The sequence below is a fragment of the Ursus maritimus genome, unplaced genomic scaffold (assembly GCF_017311325.1).
Source record: "Ursus maritimus isolate PB19 unplaced genomic scaffold, ASM1731132v1 scaffold_1, whole genome shotgun sequence".
NCBI classification, from domain to species: Eukaryota; Metazoa; Chordata; class Mammalia; order Carnivora; family Ursidae; genus Ursus; species Ursus maritimus.
The window spans coordinates 8585006-8608034 of NW_024423343.1; the positions used below are offsets into that span (position 1 = coordinate 8585006).

Here is a 23029-nt window from a genome sequence, read left to right on the forward strand (position 1 = left end):
GAAACTTCTCAAGCCAATGAACCCTAAACCCACAGGTACCACTAGATGGGACTTGGGATTCACACATGGAGCTATGCTTGGGTTTCCACCTTTGGAGTCAGCACTGGACTCTGTATCATGGTCGGCCCTCCCCCTCCCCACTCCCACCTTAGGATGGACACTCTACATGGGTAAAGACGGTCACTCTCCTCCATCAGGCACTCCTTCTCTGGGGTGCCTCTGCATTTATGCTTGCCCAGTACAAACAGAGGGCTAAGAAGAGAGACATCCATGGTGCTTTCCCATGCTATCTGCAGGATACAAAGATGTGTGCTGCATCATTATTAGAAAAAGCAAAAACTGAAAAGCCACCTAAAGGTTTTCAAGAGAATGGTTAAATGGACCATACAGCTTTTAAATTAAAACTCTAAAAGATAACGAAAATAGAAATAAATCCAAAAGGACACAGAAAACTCTTTAAAATGTACTAAGTTCAAAGAGATAGTTGCAGAGTGATGTGTATAATAAAAACCTTAATTCTATACAATTTTTAAAGTCTGGAAAGGTGAATGTGAAACAGTTGCCAGGGTCACCTATGGAGGAAGAGGAGATGGGGAAAGTGTGAGGGAGAGAAGGGATTTGTATTCACTTTACTATTAGATTGTTATGTATTTTCCAGTGAGCACATTTGCGTATTACTTGTACAATCTTAGAAAACAAAAAAATCCCTGCCTCTTGTGCCCCAGGGGAGAAGCTTCCCTTCTTACAATGATCAGATTACTGAAAACATAAACTCAAAGTTATCTTGTCTCCCAGGAGATACTAAGTCACGGTCTGGAGCCTGAGCTGGTAAGGACTGCAGAATGACAAACCAGGGGGTGGGGTGGCAACAGGCAATCACACTGGAAGGGGCCACCTGAGAGAGTTCTCTTTTTAAGAAATCAATCCCGGCATTGTTAGTCTTTCTGGGAACATCGGAATTTGACCACCAGCTCCGCTCATGTGAGTGGAGTTCTGGACACAGTTACCTGTGCATGAACTAGGCCCCACTCATGGCGTCTCCTCTGCAGGGCCCTGCACCAGTATAATCCCCCTGCTCCAGGGGTGAATTCCTGGCTTTGTGGGTTTGGGAGAGAACTGGGCACGCATCACCCTGCTCCCTGGGTGGGGGAAGATGAGAACTCCCAGGGAGCAGTGGTCAGTCCTGCAGCCCTCCAGCCCTCGCTGCCAGCAGTGCTGGGGGAGGGGAGGGGCTTGGCCGGAGCTGGCCGTGACTGAGTAGTCACGTTTCTTGGATGCCAGGATTTAAATATAGGAAACCCACCTGTCTACAAAGAAAATCCACATTCTCCAATATAAGCGTCATCGGAGTTGATGGCAATATTGTCAGCTTCTTTTTCCTTTACTCTTTTGTCCTAGTTTCCAAATGGCTCAGAACTCAGGGTTTAGAAGGGTGTTATTTACTGAGTCCTTCTGAACTTTCAACACTGAGTGAGGCTGCAGAAGGCCAGATTCTTAACAGCCAGTTTTAAAAACCAGTATCAAACGTACTAAACTTTATGGATACCAGCAGTGCTCTGATGGGCCCGGCCCAGCTCCTTTATAGGGTACAATGAATTGGAACACTCGAGGTCAACAGAACAGAGGGGAGCTGATGGAGAACCACGCTAGAGGGCAAGCTGGGCTGTGTCCACCTCTTTATCTTGAAACTCATGGCCTTGTGTTTGGACCTAGAGTAGAACTTAAACCCCTGGCAAATAAAAGCAGCCCTCCTCTCCTTCTAAATCCTCAATCCGACAATTCAACCACTACACTTCCTATCTAAATTGTACCCCAATTTCCTCTTCACACATTATAAATCCGATATCATACATTGACTCTAGGCATGCCCAGTCAACTATGTTCTATTATACTTTTACAAGGACATTCTTTTACAATGACTCATATCTACTTTTTATCATCTTAGAGAGAAATCTACAGGAATAATAAAAGACTATTTGCAGCTTTTATTGCCTGTTCCTAAGTCAGTGACTCAGGAGAAGAAAATGGTTAGGAACTAAGATAAACAGAGCTCATCTTGTCTCCTCTAGCTTCTAAGGCCTAGAATCTGTACCTTAATGCGACTGTAACAGGGAAGGATGATAGCGCCCATCTCTTGACAAAAAACATTAATGTCTAATGGGGTAAAATAAAAGATATGTTGTGTTCTCCTCCTTTTTAAACTGCTCCTTATTGACATGGTATTCATTTTAAACAAGCTGGATGCATCACTCCGCCAACAGTGAAAATATAAGGATGCTTGCATATGCAAGACAGGATGGGACTTTCTAACACAGACCTGAAAAACACTTAAGTATTTGCTGAACTAATAAAAAAGTGGAAGGGAAGGAAGAAAGGAGTAGTCCTATTAGCAGACACAGATCCTGCTATGCTAATTACTGCTAGAAAGCCATCATTTTTGGTAAACACTCTCCTTAACTGACTTACAGCTAAACGTACAGTACACAGAGGGTCAACTCAGCCAGTCCTCGGGGATGTGGCTCGAAGCCCCTCATCCTGGAAGGCCCACAAGGAAGTTATTTTTCTGAAACTCGATGTCTCTGTGTGCTTTCCTGACATTTAAAAATGGCCGATTCCCTAAGATTTCTGCACACTAAAAGCGCTGTGGCCGCATTCTAAATATAATAGAGACCCTGCAGCTTCTATTTTTTTTTTTTTAAAGATTTTATTTATTTATTTGACAGAGAGAGAGCGAGCACAAGCAGCGGGAGCGGCAGGCAGAGGGAAAAGCAGGCTCCCTGCTCGGGGCTCAATCCCAGGACCCGGGGATCACGACCTGAGCCAAAGGCAGACGCTTTACCGACTGAGCCACCCAGGCACTCCCCTGCAGCTTCTATTATCCACATGTCCATGCGTGGCGTGGCCACCACCACCCATGGCTCTACAATGCTTCTGTGAGCAGCCGAGTGACGGGGTCAAGGACATTTGCTCTCTGCCATGTTACTCAGTCCTTTCTGTGAAGATCCACAAAAGAAACCGGCCGTCTAAAGGGCCCAGAGAGGGCGGCAGTGGCCTGGGAATGGTCTATCTGGGGAATGTATGGTGGGCTCGGGGGCATTCAGCTCACTGCTGTGCCTCCCAGGCTGTGTGTGTGTAGCACGTATGTTGTTTCCGATGGAGTGAAACGTAGATAATAAACATTATGCAACCGTCTCTCTTCCCTTGGGAGTAAGTCATGTACCTGCTTGCGGGCCCTGCGGCCCGGGCTGCGAGGCGTCCGGCAGCTCTGACACGCACGCTTTGTACTGGCCCCAGCCAGGCTAACTTGTACTGTCCTACACTCATTTTCCTTTAACCACAATTTCTTCCCCCCGATCCCCCCAGCATTACTGAGACGTAGGTGACAGAGGACACTGTGTAAGTGTAAGGTGTCCGAAGTGCTGCACTGACACACATATATATCGTGTAGTGATCGCTGCAATAAGGTTAGTTAACACGCCCGTCACCTCACCTCAGTTACTTTGGGGGGGGGGTGAGGACATTTAAGATCTACTCTCTTAGTAACCTTCAAGTATATAATAGAGTATTGTTAACATTAGCCACCACACTATGAAGTCCCAGAACTTACTCATAACCAGAAGTTACACTCTTTGACCAGCATCTCCCACTTCCCCTACCTCCCAGCCCCAGGCAACCACCACTCTACTTTCTGTTTCTATGAATTCTAACCACGTTTCGTTCTTTCCATCTTCAATTTTTTAATTTCTCTTATTTGCATTTTCTCATAATAAGCTGCTTCAGACCTGCTTGAGAATGCGGTAGAGTATACATTTTTTCTTAATACTAAAAAAGGCCTCTGCCTGTGAAGAGCCTAATATTAACGTGCAGACCCTTTCCCTTAGTTAAAAGCCGTAGCTCCGTCCCACGGGGGAGCCTCGGGATCCCTCGGCATCTCCTTCCGAACTGAGTATGTCTGGCTCCACCATTTAGCCTGTGGCCCAGGCAGCAGGTTGGGGTGAGCTCCAGGGACATGGGTTCAGAACTTGGAAAACGTCTGCAGGAGACACTGGGGTACTCGCTCCCTGGGTTAAGAACCCCAGCTCAACACCACATGCCTCCAGATGAGCTATCCTAAGAAGGACGCAATATCACCTAAGTAATATTTTGCCCTGGGAGGCAAACCCTGAATCTAATCACAAGGAAATACAAACACACGAAGAGAAGTGCTCTATTTTTTAAATGAGGGAACAACTATAAAGGATATGGCTCAAGTGACAAAGTGGAAAATGCCCAGATTAGATAAGAATATCATAAAGACATTAAATTTACTGAAGTGGATCATTGTATGGTTACATAAGAGAATACTCCTATCAAAAAACGAACTCTACACTGGAGTAAAATGCCGTCATATATGTGATTTATTCTCAAATGGCTCAGAAAACAGACTGTGTGTGTGTGTGTGAGTGTAGACAAAGTAAACAAATGGGCAAAATGCCAAGACTCGCTGAATCTGGATAAAGGGTATACAAGTGTCCCTTGTGCTATTTTTGTGACTTTTTAAAAAAAATTATGCTATGTTAGTCACCATACAGTACATCCTTAGTTTTTGATGTAGTGTTCCATGATTCACTGTTTGCATATAACACCCAGTGCTCCATGCAATATGTGCCCCCCTTAATACCCATCACCGGGCTAGCCCATCCCCCCACCCCATTTTTGCGACTTCTTTGTAAGTTTGCAATTATTCCAAGTAAAAAGTGAAGAAAAGAAAAAAGAGAGCACCTGTCTTTGACTGTACAGCCTCCAATGTGGCAGTTATTTTAAAAAAGAGAATGAAGTTTCCTTCCTCTCTTATTGATTTGCTAATTGTTACCAGGACTTGGCACCGAACAGCTCCAACGGGAAGAACAGCCCCAGCGCCTCTCCCACCACCCCCGGGACGCCAGCCCCCAGCTGCTCACTCCTCAAACACAGCTTTCTTTTCCTTCTGGGACTTTACAGACCTCCGAAGCCAGCTGAAATGCAGACCCCTGCATGTTATTTGCCCTTGCTCTTTCACTGTTTTAGTTAGGCTATGTTTAAATTTGGGGGCAGCCACGGGGCACGGAGACTCACCGTCCCAGGCCTCGTGAAGTCCACGCTGTGGGCCAGGCTCTGCCGCATCTGGTCGCTGAAGAGGCGGACACACACACTCTGGAGGTACTCCGGGGTGATCTGCAGAGAGGATGCCAGGACGGCTGGTGAGAGGCCCAAAACTCCTCCAGGGACTTCATGGGCCCCAGAGGTTAGCAGAGCTCTCACCACTCTTCCTGTAAGGTTGGCAGATGGGATTCTGCTTTAACACAGGAGCTCTGGGAGCTAGAGCACTGGGCCTGACATAAAAAAAACCACTAACATACTACAGGTATGATCGTGGGCTATCATATTTTAAGTTCTGTAATTCCACGAGATGTACTCTCACCGTCACGTAAAATGAACTGATTTAAAACCATTTCTGTGTGTGTGTGAATTCAAGCAAGAAAGTCAATTGGGTGGCCAACGTGTGGTGGAAAGAATGGTGGGCTGAACATCGGAAAATCTGGGCCCAAGCCCTGGACTCGAGAAAACCAACAGCTCTGCCCCTTGCCTTCTGACCTGTCGGGTGAAATGAACAATGTCCGCCTCCGTGGGTCACGGTGACAGGGTGAATGAGATCACGCATATGCCTGGCACAGGCCAGGTCGTTCTCGACGTGCTTGCAGGTTGAATGACGGAGACATTTTTTATCGAGTGCCGGCCAGTGTGAGGCCGCGCTGCTGTCCCTGTCAATGGCACTCGATTTTGGCCTTTCTTTAGCGCCTCTCCCACCCTCTCGTTAGCTACTGTAATTCAGGACTGGTATACAGCATCTCAGGTGGTGATCTCTGAATTTTTCTTTTTCATTTTACATCTTTTCTGTTTATAAAAAGAATGCACATTTAAATTGCACGAGTGCCCCAACCTCTCCCCAGTTGCATTCTTCGCCATATGCCAATCCCTGGAGGTAACTATTAACCATTTTGCACACTTCCCGCCTTTTTTTAAATGCCTGATTGCTGGAGAGGAGGCTCCTTCTCCCCGGGCTCATGATTCCATGTGGTGAACTCCCACATGGTCACGTCACCGGCCCCTCTCTGCACCCTCACTCAGTTGTCCCCATGCGAGGACTATGCAACCGATTCACAAGTTAGAAAGAGCTGCAATGAGGAGCTGCACCCACTCCTCTCCTTGGAGGACCCCATCGACCCACTGGAAACTTCTGGTCTGCTTCAGATGCAGGAAGGCTCTGTGCATCCGTGGCAGACGTCCGTGCTCATCCCCTGACCCTCAGCTCCTTATGAAGCGACTCAGACAATGCAGCGCCCCAGCCCATCTCAGGCCTGGGCTTGCCACATTATCCCACATCCACTTCCTCTGAATTTCGATAGTATCAAAATGTAAACATTCCTTTCTCATCCTGCATTTTTAACCTTTCCTTTTATATCTTCTCATTGTCTATAACCTAAAAACACATCCAAATATAGTTCATATTTAAAAAGCACCTTCCCCTTCCTCTATCCTAGGTCTTCATCTATCGACCCCCGGCTCAGTATTCTTCCTTCACGGCCAAGGTCCTTGAGAGAACAGCCCATGTTTGCTGTCTCAGTTCCCCGGGACCTCCCAACACACTACAATTAGGCTTCCAGCTGCATCACTGCATGGAGACTCACGTGGCAAAGGCCACCACCACTGACCTTCTAAACATCAAAATCACTGGACACTTTTCAGTTCTAGTCTTTTAAAGTTTTCTGTGGCCTCTGAGACTTTGCATCAACGCCTTACTCCTGAAACTGTTTCCTCCTTTGACTTCTGAAACTGCTACCAGAACCATTTCTTTAACAAGTAAATTTGATTGTGTCACTTTCTTGCTTAAAACAGGTGAATGAGGAAAGGACACAAATAATCAGGAGACTAAAAAGCAACGTAAAAATGGCCAACAAATATATTCAGCCTCATACATAATTAAAGAAATGTAAATCGAAACATTCAGAACATCAAGTTTTACTTACCAAACCGGGAAAGAATTCGAAGTATAATCAAAGTATAATAGTGTCTAGTGTTGGCAAGTGTGGGGAGAAATAAATTCTGATACAGATAAACTCCCGGGAGGGTTTGGTAGACATCTCTGAAATCTCAGGAGAAATAATTTGGCAACATCTATAAAAATGTTAATGCCCATAACCTTTGACCTAACAATTCCACTCTTAGGATCTTACCTTACCTGTTTTCGAAGGTACACAGTACATACAAGAATGTTCACTGCAACTTTTTTTTGTTCTAGCAAACAAAAAATCTAAACGTTCACCCTCAGAGGGCTAATGAATTATGGTTCACCCTTACAACGGCATAATGCGCAAGCCTAGAAAAGAATGAGGGGAGTGTGGTCATGTGGAAAGATCTCCAAGATATACTGAAAGTAAAAGAGCAAGTTTCAGAAAAATAATGGGTCATAGGATCCCAAGTATGTGTAGGCCGCATGCACACACATGCATATGCATAGAAATGTTTGGAGATAACACACAAGAAAATGTTCATCTCGAGTACCAATAAAGAAGGGACACCAAAAAACTTAGTATAGACTACTCAGACTTTTCCAATTTGTTACCACAAACATGTATACTTTTTTACATTAAAAACAAAAGCCAGTTAAAAGCCTGGTCCCGGGCCCTACTGTCATGTCCCCTCCCTCCCCGTGTGGTGGCAGCAGGGGCTCACGTGCCCATCCCTGGTCAGTGTGTCACACCTGATGCCACATCGACTCTGGCTCTTTGGGCAGAGGAAGGCATATGCTTTTCTTTTTATTTATTTCTGTATTGTTTGAACCTTCTAAATATGTGCCTGTATTTGGTACCAGAGGTCACAGAAGCCATGTTTGGTTTCTTTCTGATACTTTTCTGTTCTAAAGAGAAGTCAACACATGCTATTTTTAAAACTAGAAAAAAGCTAATTTGAAAAGTCCAATTTTTAAGGTATACATTTCAAAAGCTCCTCACTCACTACAGGACAAAGCAAAATTCCTAAGCATGGTCTACAGGTCTCCGCACGATCTTTGCTGATCCGTCTTCCCCACATCATCTGCCAGCCTGTGGCCACCTCCCCAGCTCCTGCCGCTCTGGCCGCACCAAGCCATTTCCAGCAGTTTGTGGGCTAGGTTTTCCCAGGAGCAAAGAGGCTTTCAGTACAGGCTACTAAAACATATTAAAAAGCTACTACAGTAAAAAACACAATGCATTACTAGCTTAAGAATAGTCAGATCAGGACCGCCTGGGTGGCTCAGTTGTTAAGCATCTGCCTTCGGGGCAGAGCTTTACAGAACTTAATACATGCCCATGAGTACGAAACTGGGAAATCAGAATAAGATCAATAAACTGGATCAATGTCGGTGTTCTGGTTGTTGTATATTGTACTATAGTTCTGCAAAATGTTACTATTGGAGGAAACTGGGCAGAGTGTGCCAAGACTCTCTTTGCATTATTTCTTAAAATTGCATATGAACCTACAATTATTCCATTTTTAAAGCAAATGTATATTTCCACAAAGAAATTTTATTATACTTCCTAATTTTTTTAAAAAGATTTTATTTATTTATTCAACAGAGAAAGAGACAGCCAGCGAGAGAGGGAACACAAGCAGGGGGAGTGGGAGAGGAAGAAGCAGGCTCATAGCAGAAGAGCCTGATGTGGGGCTCGATCCCATAACGCCGGGATCACGCCCTGAGCCGAAGGCAGATGCTTAACCGCTGTGCCACCCAGGCGCCCCTACTTTCTAATTTTTTAGTAAGTGAAACACTAGAGTCCTTCCCATTAAAGTCAGGAATAAGACAAGGAGGTCCATGAGCACATTATTTGACAATATTCCACAGTCTTAGCCAGTATGCTAAGAAAAAAGAAAAATCATTATAAATAATGAAACAAAACAAAACAAAAATATCATTATTTGAAGATGATATGACTGTCAACCTAGAATACAGGAGAATCGATCAAAAGAATCTACCAGATTAACAGAGTTCAGAAGGGTAGCTGGATATAAAATCAATATGTGAAAATCTGTCACTTTCCTTCACATCAGCAGCATATTTCCCCCATTTTTATGCCACTCCATATTATTTTTTCTGTTGCCAGACAATTTGTTCTTTGCTAATGTTAAGAATAAGGTAGAAGAGGGGCGCCTGGGTGGCACAGCGGTTAAGCGTCTGCCTTCGGCTCAGGGCGTGATCCTGGTGTGCCGGGATCGAGCCCCACATCAGGCTCCTCTGCTATGAGCCTGCTTCTTCCTCTCCCACTCCCCTGCTTGTGTTCCCTCTCTCGCTGGCTGTCTCTATCTCTGTCGAATAAATAAATAAAATCTTAAAAAAAAAAGAAAGAATAAGGTAGAAGAATAAAGATGTGGTCGACGTGTGTCAGGAAAAATGGATAAAATACTGCAAGCAGCACAGTAACTGGTGTGGAATGTCAGCGTGGGCTCCTTCCTGTACTTGGCTTTGTGAGGCACAGGGGCAGGTGTCACTGGCTGGGAGTGGCCAGGAATCCCAACATCAACACGGCCGATGCTCTTGACACTTCTTTAGCTCCAAACAGACACACGAGCAACCAGGGATCTTCCTTACCATCTTGCCACTGACCGTGGCCTCCAGAGAATCCACCAGCTCTGCTGTGACCCCTATGAGATTGTGGTAGTCCGCCTGGATCTTGTTGTACCGCTTCAGGTATGTCATTGACCTTCGCTCGGCTTCCACCAGCTGCTGGCGGAGCTGCTGCGACATTTCTAGGAAGACAATATATATTAAAATGAAACAACAGCAAGAAAACCCCACAGACTAAAAAAAAATAATCATATTCTTCTCAAGGGAGTATCATGCCTACTTTCAGAATATTTTGCTATCACAACGAACTTGACATGACTCGTGTTTCACACTTTGCTGCTATTTCTCAACATGTTTAATTATAAAGTGCTTTTGTAACCACTGATTTTCAATTTTTTGTCTCTGGTAGTTCAACCGAACCATCACTGGTTTTCCTCACACAATCTATTCCCTTGACTGAGCTCCATGCAATTTCTTTTAGTTGTTTTCTCTATGTACAAGAAACAAACTCAGTGTTTCTACAATCAGCTCAAGAACTGGATGAGCCAAACCTGCGTCTTTTTCTGTTCTTGCCCCGTGAGGCTGTCTGGGGGACGATAAGTGTCTGCAGGACAGTTCTTCATTTTAAGTAAAGGTTAGGCTACTTGACTAATGCTGAGAAAGCTAGAATCCAGAATTAGGTAAGGTGCCGGGTGCTCACTCTGCCAGCTTGATAAAGCACAAACCACCCCACTGGGCCTTAGAACAGGCAGCCTTGGAAGGTGCTAGGGCTCTCGTCTTGGACTCCCCACCGGGGGCAGCACTTGATGGCCAAGCCACCCAGGACACAGCTGGAATAGCAAATCTTCATCAACGTCAATTTTGCCCTATCCTACTTTCCCCCCTTCCAGAAAGCTAAGTTTGGATAGAAGGAAATGACGCTGCCCCCAGACCCAAGTTAACTCCCTCTTGTCCCAATCCAGGTACTGTGTAATACTTGAAGTCATCGTTTTAGAACACATTTCATCTATACAGGGAGAGATTTAAAATAATAAAGACCTGGGCTCAAGTCCCTACTCTACCACTTTCTTGCTGGATATCTTGGGCAAGATACTTCACTTCTCTAATACTCATTTTTTTTCTACTTTATTTTTTAGAGAGAGAGAGAGGATGCGCACACACGTGTGTGTGCAAGGAGGAGGCGGGGCAGAGGGAGAAAGAGAATCCTAAGCAGGCTCCATGCCCAACACGGAGCCCAACAGGGGGCTCCATCTCATGACCTTGAGACCATGACCTGAGCCGAAATCAACCGACTGAGCCACCCAGGCGCCCCAGATTCTCATGTCTTAACCTATGAAATGGGGATGGTGATAATGACCTTGAAGAGTTACTGTGAGATTGTACAGCACACAGTATACAGTCGATAATACTGTAATAACACTGCGTGGTGACAGATGGGGATCACACTTACCCAGGCGAGCACTGAGTGTTGTACACCTGAAACTAATGTAACACTGTATGTCAACTACCATTTTAAAAAAAGCACACATACAAAACCAAGTCATTGTGAGGATTAAATGAACAGATACATCCAAGCGCCTAGCTCACCGATGGCCCATAGGAGGTAGTCAATAAGTGGCCGCTCTTACTACTATCTCCTCAATGGGAAGGGCCAAAGATTTTCTGAATGTATTTCTATGCAAGAAGAGAACTTGAGAAAAACAGAGGTTACACTGTAAAACAGCAAGACGCAAAGTCTGAAATACATTAGAAGCATCCAAAAATAAAGACGATCAAGCCTCACTTGCAGAGACTCTGATTTTGTGGGTGCGGGCTGGGGGCTGAGAAACTATAGTGTTGACAAAGTCCCCAGGTGGCTCTGACACACACCGCAAGTTCGAGAACGGCTGTCCTAACTCATCCATTCCTCTTAGTGTTCTAAACAGCCGAGAAGATCGTGCACAAACTGTATTTCAAAAACTTTGTTTCATGATTATGTGTAGAAGTAAAATATCTTAACTATTAAAACCCCAAACGTCACATAATAATGAACCCATATTATTATTGTTTAGCACCCTTCTAATCTCAGTACTGAAAGAGAACTTCAAAAACTCTTCTGGCATGAACTTACATCCAGTATTGAATCTTTGGAGAACATCTTTGGAAACCATTTACCAAGTTTTTACTTAAATATTATTAGGGAAGAAGTCACTATCATCTTCCTATGCTAAATATTATTAAAGCTTTTTATATGTACAAAATTCTCAATTACATAAACTAGAACTTCTGACGATGAAAATTCTACAGAATGGTTCAAAATTGCATTTCATCGCAGTGACTATTAGCATCTGTATGAACTTTCTCAACGTGCACCAAGTGGCAGATGATGAATGAAGTACCAAAACCCATTAACCGGGGCAAATGACCTCACAAATCATCAATGTAAAAGTCAATACAAATCATCAATATAAAAAAAGTAGTCCCTCTTGAAAGGGGACCGAGCAAAGGACCACTCCCCCTCGGAAACTCACTGTGCAATTAACTAAATATAAGGGACTACCTGTGGCCCTTCTGCCTCAGGAACCCAGAATTGGAATTTATGACAATTTCAAAGTATGGTACACCTGAGGGAAGAGAGACCTAACCGCCAGCAGCCACAGGAAGTGGGCAGTTGGGCTGAAATATCTGTGACCAGTTCAAATACACCGTTTAGCAGAACAGCCTACTGTAAGAGACATCACCTTAGCTGGCTACAAACAGGACCTGACCATTTCTGGAAGCGATTGGGGTCACAACTCCAAGATCTCAACTTTATTTCTGAGGAGTAAAAAGAACTTTGACTCTTTTTTCTGTCTCAAAAATTTTATGAGACAAGAACAACTGAGCCAAGATCCCTTGCCGTGCAAGAACTCAACTGCTAGTGGAGAGGTCTTATTACAAATTCCATGTTATATTAATGAAACTGTTTTAGTCATGCCAGTGACATTTACTGAGACTCTTCATATTTCAAAACTACCGACATAATTTGTGCTAAAATCAAAAGAACTACATCCCAAGTTTTAAACAAAGAGATATATACAACTAAAAGAATGTGGGTTAAGGTCACAAAAAGTTTCCCGACCATTCCAGCATGCATTGAAACAGAAACAAAAGTGATGAAGATCTCCCCGTGGCCAAACCTCAAGCTTTCGCCTAACATTTCCACTTTAAGTACATTGCTTTTTTTTTTAAAGAGTAGATGAGATTTAATTTTAGAAATCCCTCTGTTGCTCAAAACAAAACGATACATTTTAAAATATGGAACTATTTTTCCAACATCTAAAAATCTAAAATCAATCACTCTAACTTTACAATACGATACACTCTCTCTTCTTTGTATTCGGATATTAATCGGTTCTTGGCTATTTTGCTAATCTACACGTACTGGAAGAAGAAAGTTATGATGTATAACTATGAATATAGGTAATCATTTAAAAAATACCATTTAGGGCTCTACACTCTAGAAAAATGATCAGTTGCTCATTTTCTGAAGGGGTCAAATCAATTAATGCCGAAAATGCCAAAAGATACTATTTCTACACCCTTTTTTAGATGGCTAGGTAAAATAATAACACAATATGCTGTATTTCCAACCTGAATTTTTCTTCTAAACTCCATATTAAAATATAATTCCTTCTGAGAGAATTTTCCACTCCAAGCACTTTTCTTGCCTTTTTCAAAAGCTTATGGAAATCTCAGCTTATCCATGAAACCTTCCTATCAAGACACACAGAATAATGACTTGCCCAACCTTTCAATGTAAAAAACAACACCTAAGTCTAGAGTCAAATTAAATCAGGGGCAGTCTGGGCTTTGTGATCACTGCAGTCCTAAGTGTGGGAGGAGGGGACAAAGTGCGGACAACCGGCTGTCATGACACTGGGCCGGCCCGAGCCCCCGGTACCAGTGCCCTGCGGCGCTAATCTCTGGTCTCCATGGCAATACTGCATTGCAGGGCTTATTCAGCCACAGACACACGCTGGGCCTGCCAGTCTCAACGCCACAGACATTCTGCTTGGCTTCCTCAGAAAACTCAATTAAAATCAAACCTAAAGAAGGCTCAAACACCCTGGTCTCCTTGCTGAAATCCAAAGGAAAGATCTGTAGAAAAACACAGGCTCTTCCCCTCCCAGATTTTGCACCTCCCCTCCCAGATTTATTTAATCTGTAAAATTGGGCCACTTCTCAGAGACATGACTGCTTCCTGGCAGAGAGCTAACCTCCAAAGCCGCTGGGTATGTTGGGGTGACAAGGGCTGGCTGAGACGCAGGAATCAGGGAGGTTTCCCACCACTTTCCCTCCTTCAGTACCTAGGAGTTCAAAGACCGAATCTGAACAGGGACCAAACAGAATCAGTCAAGAACTAAGGCGATTTTCTGAAACTCAAAGGATTGCAGGTGGGGTAGTGGTTTTAAAACGACTGCCCTGTCTTTGACACTCCTTCCTATCAAGAGATGGAATGTCATTCTCCTTCCTTTGAATGTAGGTTGGCCTTAGGAATTGTTGCTAATGAAGAGAATGTAGCAGAAATGACACTGAGTTATTTGAGAAGCTGGTTTAGAAAAGGTGACATAGCTTCCACTGGCTCTGTCTGGGGACATTCGCCCTTGGAACCCAGCCACCACGCCGCGAGGAAGCCCAGGCAACAGAGGTGTCCCAGTCTAGGGCCTCTGCACCGGCCACCAGACTTACGCAGGTGGGTGAGGAAGCCTTGAAGATGGCTCCGCCAGGCTCCCTCTGCACCCACGAGCCACCGAGGGAGAACTGCCTGAGCACAGGATTCCCAGACCGCGCAAGATGACAAGAATATAAATGGACACTGTTGTTTTATGCCACCAAGCCTGAGATGGTGCACTACATTGGAACAGAAATAGAAATAGTGGGGCAAAGGCGCACTTCCAGGAGTTGCAAGGCAGGACCCAAATGCCCAGAGCAATTTCTGAATTCCCACTGTTCTGGGGGCACCTGGGTGGCTCAGTCGGTTAAGCGTCGACTCTTGGTTTCAGCTCAGGTCCTGGGACTGAGCCCCATGTTGGGTTCTGTGCTCACCGCAGGGTCTGCTCGAGGACTGGAAAGGGTATATGATGTGTTTCACACTTTTGGTAAGTTCTGGTGGCATAATCCTCAGTCCCTCTCCCTCTGCCCTCCCCCCCCCCCGCTCATGCTCTCTCTCTGTCTCTTTCTAAAAATGGATAAATAAGTCATTAAAAAAAAAGAATTCCCACTGTTCTTAATATGAGAAAACTGGCGCGGGACCCACCCCAGCCAAGGCTCGGGAACTGTACTAACTCAGGGAGAACACCTGAGGAGCTGAAGAAATCGGATCGGACTCATCCTGGGGCATAACTACACTGGGGGCACAGCAGCCTCCGTGAGCTACAAGGCTACAGCCTGGTGACCCTTGGAGCAACCCGTGTTGACCCCGTAAGGCCACATCTGCGGTCCAGCTCTTCTGTGTTCTGGCACAGCCTGATGCTCCTCCATGAAGGATGGGTGGGGACCTGTCCCTCTGAGCTAAGGCGGGGGTAGGTCAGAGCCATTCACACGCGCAGAAGCGCCGGGCTGGGCAGACGCAAGGCTGCACGTGGCGGCAACAGCCATTCAGACCTCCCGCATCTGAAGCGACTACCTCCCTCCTTGGGCGTCTAAAGCTCGTCTGTCCACTCCCTGGAGAGCAAAGAGCTAAATAATTTACTAACGCTTCCTTTCTTTACAAAACTTTAACTCTCTAAAACAAAAACAAAAACAAAAGAAATATGGAGAAACAAGGGCAGAAGTTCTGAGATGGTCTCTAACTACCCTGCCGCGGGAAGGGCAAATGTGCGATTTCACGTGGTAAAACTCCACCTGCTGGGGACTGAGGATTATGCCACCAGAACTCACCGCAGGCGTGAAACACTTCATACACCCTTTCCAACATTTCAGCGGTTTCCTAATGGAGCATCGAAGCCAAAACTCAGGCAAAAAGCCACAATTGTGGCCACTGATTTCATTTGTTTTGTTGTTGTTCTTTTTTTTTTTTTTTATAAACCCTTGTGTCGAGAGCTGACTGGTCACTGACTTCATATTAACTCAAGTTTCTCTCACCTTACCGAAAAATGAACAGTTTTGGTAAAAAATGGCTAATAATGGAAAACCATCATTTTATTCTAAAAACTTAATGTTGGAATTCCCACTTGGGATGCAAAAAATGGAAATGCTTCTAAAATGGGTGCTCCATATTGCTACGGAATTAAGACCCCCCCAGACTAGTTCAAGGTAAAAGTGAAAGATACTAAAATGATCCCCCCGCCCTGGGCTGCACTGTCTTCTGGCTGTGCTGCTGCTGTTACGTCCCTTTGGGACAGGGCCTGGATTCCCTTCATCTCTCCACATCTGGGTTACCTGATCCGCCAGCCCTCCTGCAGAGGGAGCCTCAAGGAGCCACAGATAAACTCAACTGCAAAGCACTTCATAAATATTTACACTTTTTTTTAATTAAAAAAAAATATATTTAGATTTTTAAAGCCCTTGTTCACGAGGTGCACGAACTTTCTCCATCTCTGTGCCTATCTCACTACTCAAAAGTGAGTCAAAACTTTTGACTTGGCAAAACCGTTCTTTAAAAAATGTTAATCTTAGGGGTGCCTGGGTGGCTCAGTTGGTTAAACGACTGACTCTTGGTTTCAGCTCAGGTCGTGATCTTAGTGTCATGAGATCGAACCCCGCATTGGGCTCTGTGCTTAGCGTGGAATCTGCTTGGGATTCTCTCTCCCTCGCCTTCTGCCCCTCCCCCCTGCTTGCTTGCACGCTCTCTCTCTTTCCCCTCTAAAATAAATAAATAAATCTTTAAAAAAATAAAAAATGTTAATCCAGATGATTACCTTTGTTACTTTGTCCGTTCTCCTTCTGGGATGAGAAAGAAAGTTGAGGAAAATAGGCACTGAGGATAAAGTCCTCAGGGTCTCTCACATTGTGTGGCCAATCTGAGAAAGAGCCTTAGCAAGATGCAAGAGAGAATTCTCAGGACAGTAAAGGCCGCTTCTTAATGTAGCTATAAGGAGCTGAGACAGCTACTGACTTCTCAGCACTCACCCTCAAGTGAATCCTGTTCTCTCCGGCTCAATTACTGCTGCGTGCGTGCAAGTCACGCTGTTTCAACAGCCCCCGAAGCAGCCTCCTTGCCCCCTTCCAAAGACCTTTCCCACTGGTACCAAACATTCTGCTAACAATGCAAACTGAACTCATACCCTTCAACTCTGTCACTTCAATTTTAAAGCTATACCCTAAGGAAATTGATATTGGGATGACAACAGCAGGACGCAGTGGCTAAGATCACAGACTCTGGAGCCAGAGTGCCTGCGTTTAAATCTCAGCTCCGACACAGCGGGCCACATGACTAAGGTGAAGTACTTAACTGGTTTGCTTTGGGTTTTCTTAATTTTGGTAACAGCTTTACTGAGATATAATTCACATATAACTCATTCATTTCAAGTGTACATTTCATTGGATTTCAGTATATTCATAGAGTTGTGCAACCATCACTACAATCAATTCTAGAACATTCTTATCACTCCAAAAAAGAAATCCTGTACCCATTAGGAGTCATCCCCATTTTCCCTACCCTCCCTGTTCCTAGGGAGCCACTAACCTACTGTCTCTACTGATTTGACCCTTCTGGACCTTCCATACAAATGGAATCATATAATGGAAATCCTGTCATGTCTGGCTTCTTTCACTCAGCATGATGTTTTCAAAGTTAATCCACATCGTAGCACATGTCAGGACTTCATCCCTTTACATGACCGAGTAATATTCCATTATATGGGTACGCTGCACCTTACCCACCCATTCATCCCTTGATGGACATTTGGGTTGTTTTTGCTTTTTGGCTGTTTTGAATAATGCTGCTATGAACATTCGTGTACAAGTTGTCATGTGGAAATACGTTTTCAGTTCCCTCGGGTATATAGCTAGGAGAGGAACTGCTGGGTCATATATTAACTCTACGTTTAAACTTTTGAGGAAACAACCTGTTTTTGAAGAGTATTTAATGATATGGGGAAACGCTCTCTTCATTTGATAAAAATATTTAAAAATACACACATGTACAGGTATCTAGGTTTATTTAAACATTACATACTTTTGGGTGTATTTATGCATACGAATGCATTTCTATGCTTTCCAAATTTTCTCTGAGGAATATGGTCAATTTTATAATCAGGAATAAAAAGGAGTGATTTTTTAAAATGTAAATATGAGCATGGTATTCTCCTACTTAAAATGCTTCAAAGGCTCCTCTTGACTTACAAGACCTCACACAAACCTTCGTGCCCTGGTCCTGCCTAGTCTCTGACTTGCTCTCTATTCTTCTGTTCCAGCAATACTGAATTCCCAAAGATACTGTCTCAGTCCTTTTGCATGAGCTGTTCCCTCTACCTGGAATTCTCTTCATGGGCCTCGACACACTCTCCCATGAACACTTCATTCACCTCGCAGATATGAAAGCAACACGCACAGTTACCCCATCTAGGAGGCAGCCTAAGCCAGGTGCCACTCCAGCACCACAGGTGGTCTCCATCTGCTTTGAAAGGATACGTATAAGGTTAAAAGCTTTGGCGTGTTACTGGCTTTAAAAATTAAGGCCAGAAACTTTTCCAACTTCAACTTTAATTCTGGAGTCCAAGAATCCTGAAATTAAAAAAAGAATAATAATAAAAGCCTTAGATCATTAAATGCCAACAGCACTGTCAAATTGTGGCCTTTGGTTTAAATAACCCCATCCAACACAGTTACTGAAATCAAAAGCAAGATGCCTTGCCTGTGGTGTGATGCTGTGAAAAATAGGTTTTTGGACATCTGACCAATTCGTTTATAAAAGATCAAAAACCCACAACAGGAGGAAAGAACGGAGTTCTTTCACAAACAAGGAAAAAGAACCCTGTACAGGATTTGAATATTTCATGTGATTTAAACACAAGCGTGACAAAGAAGCTTATTTGGTTGAATGCCAAACAGAACTGAGTATTGTTGAAGCATACAGGGTGCTGGCGGCCATACACATTTATCACTCAGCTCCTGAAAGTTTCCCAAAGAGAAAGACTTATTTCCATAAACCTCATCCAGGTAAGAAAAAAAAAAAGCTGTTATCTGCTTCAAATAACCCATCATGTCAAGAATTATTATATATTTTTAGTTTGATTTGTCCCTTAATAATAAATTACTTATTTCAAATAATGCTCATTGAGAAGGAAAAAATAATGACTTAAGTAGTGAAAGAAAAAGTGTGACAAGCAATTATCTTTCTCAGGACAATTTTCCTTATAGTCTTTATATAAAAATATCTACCACCCAAACCAAGAAGTTCCACAAAAAAGCAGCAAGATCTCTACAAATTCCTACCCACTTACCTTTTAGGCCCTGCCCCACCCCCTCATACCCCCATCCTTCCCTGCTTCCCCTCCCCACTCTGTGTCCTTATCCACGCCCCCACCCCACCCTTTCTACCCAGGGCATCATCTGGCTTTTTGAAAAAATATTGTCTTATATTTTTTTAAAATTGTGTAATTCCCTGACATGGCATGATAGCTTTAGTTACAATGCGTGTATTATGGGTTGAATTGCATCCCCTAAAAAGATATGCTGAAGTCCTAGCCTCCTCAGAATGTGAGGTCATTGGAACAGGGTTGCTGCAGATGTAATTAGTTAAGATGAGGTCATACTGGAGTAGGGTGGGCCCTTAATGCAACAGGACTGGTGCCCTTCTAAGAAGGAAAATTTAGATACAGATAGAGAGAAAATGGGCCTGTAAAGACGGGGGATTGGAGTTATGCTGCCACAAGCCAAGGGACACCTGAGGCTACCAGAAGCCGGAAGAGGCAAGGAAGGATCCCTCTCTGGGGGCTTTGCAGGGAGCACGGCCCTGCCAACACCTTGATTTCAGACCTCTGGCCTCATGAACTGTGAGACAGAAAGTTTCTGTTGCTGAAGCCACCCGGTCTGTGGCCCTTTGTTACAGCAGCGCTGGGAGACTAACACAGCACGGTACTGCTCAAGGCCTCTGCGCTCAACCACACAGAAAAGAATTGCAGGGAAGGACTACGATGTTGGCCAACGTAAATGAAGACATCTTAAAACACAAGCAAAACAAAATGCTTGGGACACGCAGACTTCCAGTTAGATTGCTCTGTGGCTGATTACTATTTTGTACAACCAACAAGTATATATTTTCAATTTAACTGTTTACCTTCTGACGCTCTGCTAATGACAAGGATGAGATTGGGATAAAACCTCTCTGGGCAATGAATCCTTTTTTTTTTTTTTTCTTGACTGCTCTTATTTTTCTGTGCTTTAAGCTCTGAGAACAAGAACATTTCCCAAGCCTGCTCGCCACCTGACTGCCCCGCCCCCGCGGGATGGGGGACACTGGGTTGGTTCCTCTGTACTCGCTGCACGAGGTGGCTCACCCTCCTCACATCACAGTCTCTTCACTTGCAGAACGTAGGCTTTACACTAGCTGAGTGATCGTCTGACTTTCTTTCCAACAGCAAACCCTTCTGATCATTCAAAATCTTGCTCAGAATCCTAATATATGAAATGAATAAAAGCAGGGTATTCCTGTGGAGGGGAGGGGAGAGCTCCAGGCTTGACTCCCTTGGCCTACCCACTGCCTCCTCTCTCCCTCGCAGAGCCTACAGAATTCCTTCCACTTCTTTCCATTTTCACTAATTAAGCTTGCCTTGGTCCCTGGCACCTAAGCGCCCAAGAGTTTTTCTGGAAGTAATCAATTAGAGGAATACCTAAATATTTCTGCAAGGAGATGCTCACTGACAATTTGCTGAAAAGAGCTCATTGCAATTTCTGCAGAGGAATTTCCTTTCCTGACACCTCAGCAGAAAAGATAACCTGAAAAAGCAATGAAAACAACTGGATAAATAAACCATCCTTTAAAATGCGTCCCCGAGTGGCAAGAGAGGAAACACAAAGGCCAAAAATGACGGTTTTCACTCTAAGGATATAACTCACAGTCTAGAAGATCTCACGCCTGAGTTCTAAGAGCGGTCATGGTACAGAAGACGGAAGACAACAGGATCCACTCATAGTAAACAATCTAAAAGGAGACCCTAGAGTAGAACTGGGATCCCGGAGCACCTGGGCGGCTCAGTCGGTTAAGTGTCTGCTTTCAGCTCCGGTCATGATTCCAGGGTCCTGGGATCGGGTCTGGCATTGGGCTCCCTGCTCAGGGGTGGGAGTCTGCTTCTCCCTCTACCCCTCCCCACTTTTCGTGTATGTTTTCTCTCTCTCAAAAATAAATAAATACAATTCTTAAAAAACAAAAAACAAAAAACTGGGATCCCAAAGGGCTATACCATCAGGAGAAAGTCAAGGACAAAACAATCCACTGCCTAGAAGGCGACAGCAAGGAAATCTACCCATCTTGACCTTGACATTAGGTGGAAGAGAGGAAAAACCTCATTTGAAACTTCATAACCCAAACTAATCTCATTAAAGACTGTAGCCTAAACTGAAACTATCTATGTGGTTTCCAAAGGCTTGAGCAAAGAAATTTAATTTGAAACGATCCTGGGCTGGTAATGCCCTAGATGACTGAGAGATGCAAATGCAGATCTTCTCTGAAAGAACCAAACTCCACTCAGGCCTCAAAAAACCCCCACAAGTCCCAGGTAAAATAAACTCATTGTCAAAACTCAAAATAACTAATTTTTTTTCAAAAAAGGTAGAAGGCACCGTGAGTGAGAACCAGCAGAAATTAAACGTAGCCGGATCAAATCTACAAAGGCTCCTGATGGTAAAATTAACAGATAAAGAATATAACACAAATGTATAATATGGTAAAGAAATAAAAAGAAAGGCTTGAAAATATGAGCAAAGAATAAGAGACTATAAAAAATAACCTAGTAAATTTGAATTAAAAAACAAAAAGAACTTCCATTAACAAAAGTTAGTAACTGAAATTACGAATTCAATGAAGAGATTAAAGAACAGATTAGACAGTTTGATGGGTGAACTTGGGAACTAGAAGACAGGTGTGAATATATCACCCAGAATACAGTCCCGACAGAGATCACGACAAGGAAAATACAAGATGTTAAGAGACATGGAGGGCACAACACTGTGAACATCCTTAACTCTACTGAACTGTACACTTCATAACGGCTGAGATGGTAAATCTTATTTTATGTGTATTTTGTCACAAATTTTTTAAATGAAAAAAAAGGATAGAAGGAACAAGTCTAATGCAGATTTAATCAGATACGTAGTTAAATAGTAGATTTAATCAGATATCCAGAAAAAGGTAATAAAGAGAATGGGGGCGAGGCAATATACGAAGAGAAAAGAGAATTTTCCAGATCGTTGAAAGACACAAAACGTCACATCCAGGAAGCCCAACAAATCCCAAGTAAAAATAGAAATCTATCCCTAGACACGTCACAGTAAAATCACACAGCCTCAAAGGTCAGAGGAACAAGACAGATCACCTACATGGGAAGAACGATTAGAATGATGGCCGACCTCCAACAGCAACAATGGGTGCGAGGTGATAACATCACCTTTAATGTCATAAAAGAAAATAGCTGTCTGGGGCGCCTGGGTGGCACAGTGTGCGGAGCGTCTGACTCTTGTTTTTGGCTCAGGTCCTGATCTCAGGATTGTGAGATCCAGCCCGCATTGGGCTCTGAGCTCAGCACCGAGTTTGCTTGAGATTCTTTCTCTCTCCCTCTCCTCCTGCCCCTCCCCACACACATGCGCATGCTCTCTCTCTCTCAATAAGTAAATAAATCTTGAAAGAAAGAAAGAAAGAAAGAAAGAAAGAAAGAAAGAAAGAAAGAAAGAAAGAAAGAAAATAGCTGTAAACCTACCATTCTGGACCCTGCCTGAGAAATCAACAGAGACATTTCAGGCAGGTGAGGATGGAAAGAAGAGATCTCCAGCTAAAGGAGACTCTGAAGGGATGTCCGTGAGGCAGAGATGATTACAGATGGAAGGTCCTCGATGCAAGACAGAACAGCTAGCACAACCATGGGCGAATAGAAGGGTAAATCCGTACACACACAGCTTGCATAGAATAGTAAGAATCTGCAACACGGGGGTTGAAGCATGTAACTGAAACACAGGACGGTACCAGCACACGAGCTGGGAAGGGGTTGAGGGAGGTGAGCGCATCCTAGAGTCCTTGTAATGCTCTGGAAGAGGGGCAAGTATGAGCTTTAGATTTTATTACGTTTACATACTCAAGTATCTGTGATGGCCCCTGAAAGAACATATGCAGAAAGGAGTAAAAGGAAAAAAAATGGAATAAAATGACTCCCCATGAACAGTGAAGTCTGCGGACTTGACATGCCAAGCCAGAGCGGGCCAGCCTCCTGCTGCAGCCCGGGCTGGATGTCGCTG

The 23029-nt window shown here is 44.0% G+C and overlaps 1 protein-coding gene across 4 annotated transcripts in view; it reads right to left on the reverse strand.

The window, feature by feature from the left end:
• Positions 1–23029, reverse strand: part of ARMC9 (armadillo repeat containing 9) — a 143582-nt gene that overhangs the window by 103017 nt on the left and 17536 nt on the right. For all 4 annotated transcript variants that reach the window (XR_005837128.1, XM_040639136.1, XM_040639142.1 and 1 more), the window contains exons 6-9: positions 18215–18307; positions 16501–16525; positions 9644–9801; positions 5095–5193 (exon numbers count right to left, since the gene is read on the reverse strand). Coding sequence is in view for 3 of the 4 variants with exons in the window: in XM_040639136.1 (XP_040495070.1) it covers positions 5095–5193; positions 9644–9801; positions 16501–16525; positions 18215–18307 (375 nt within the window). In the remaining variant the exon portion in view is untranslated. The remainder of the gene's footprint in view (positions 1–5094; positions 5194–9643; positions 9802–16500; positions 16526–18214; positions 18308–23029) is intronic.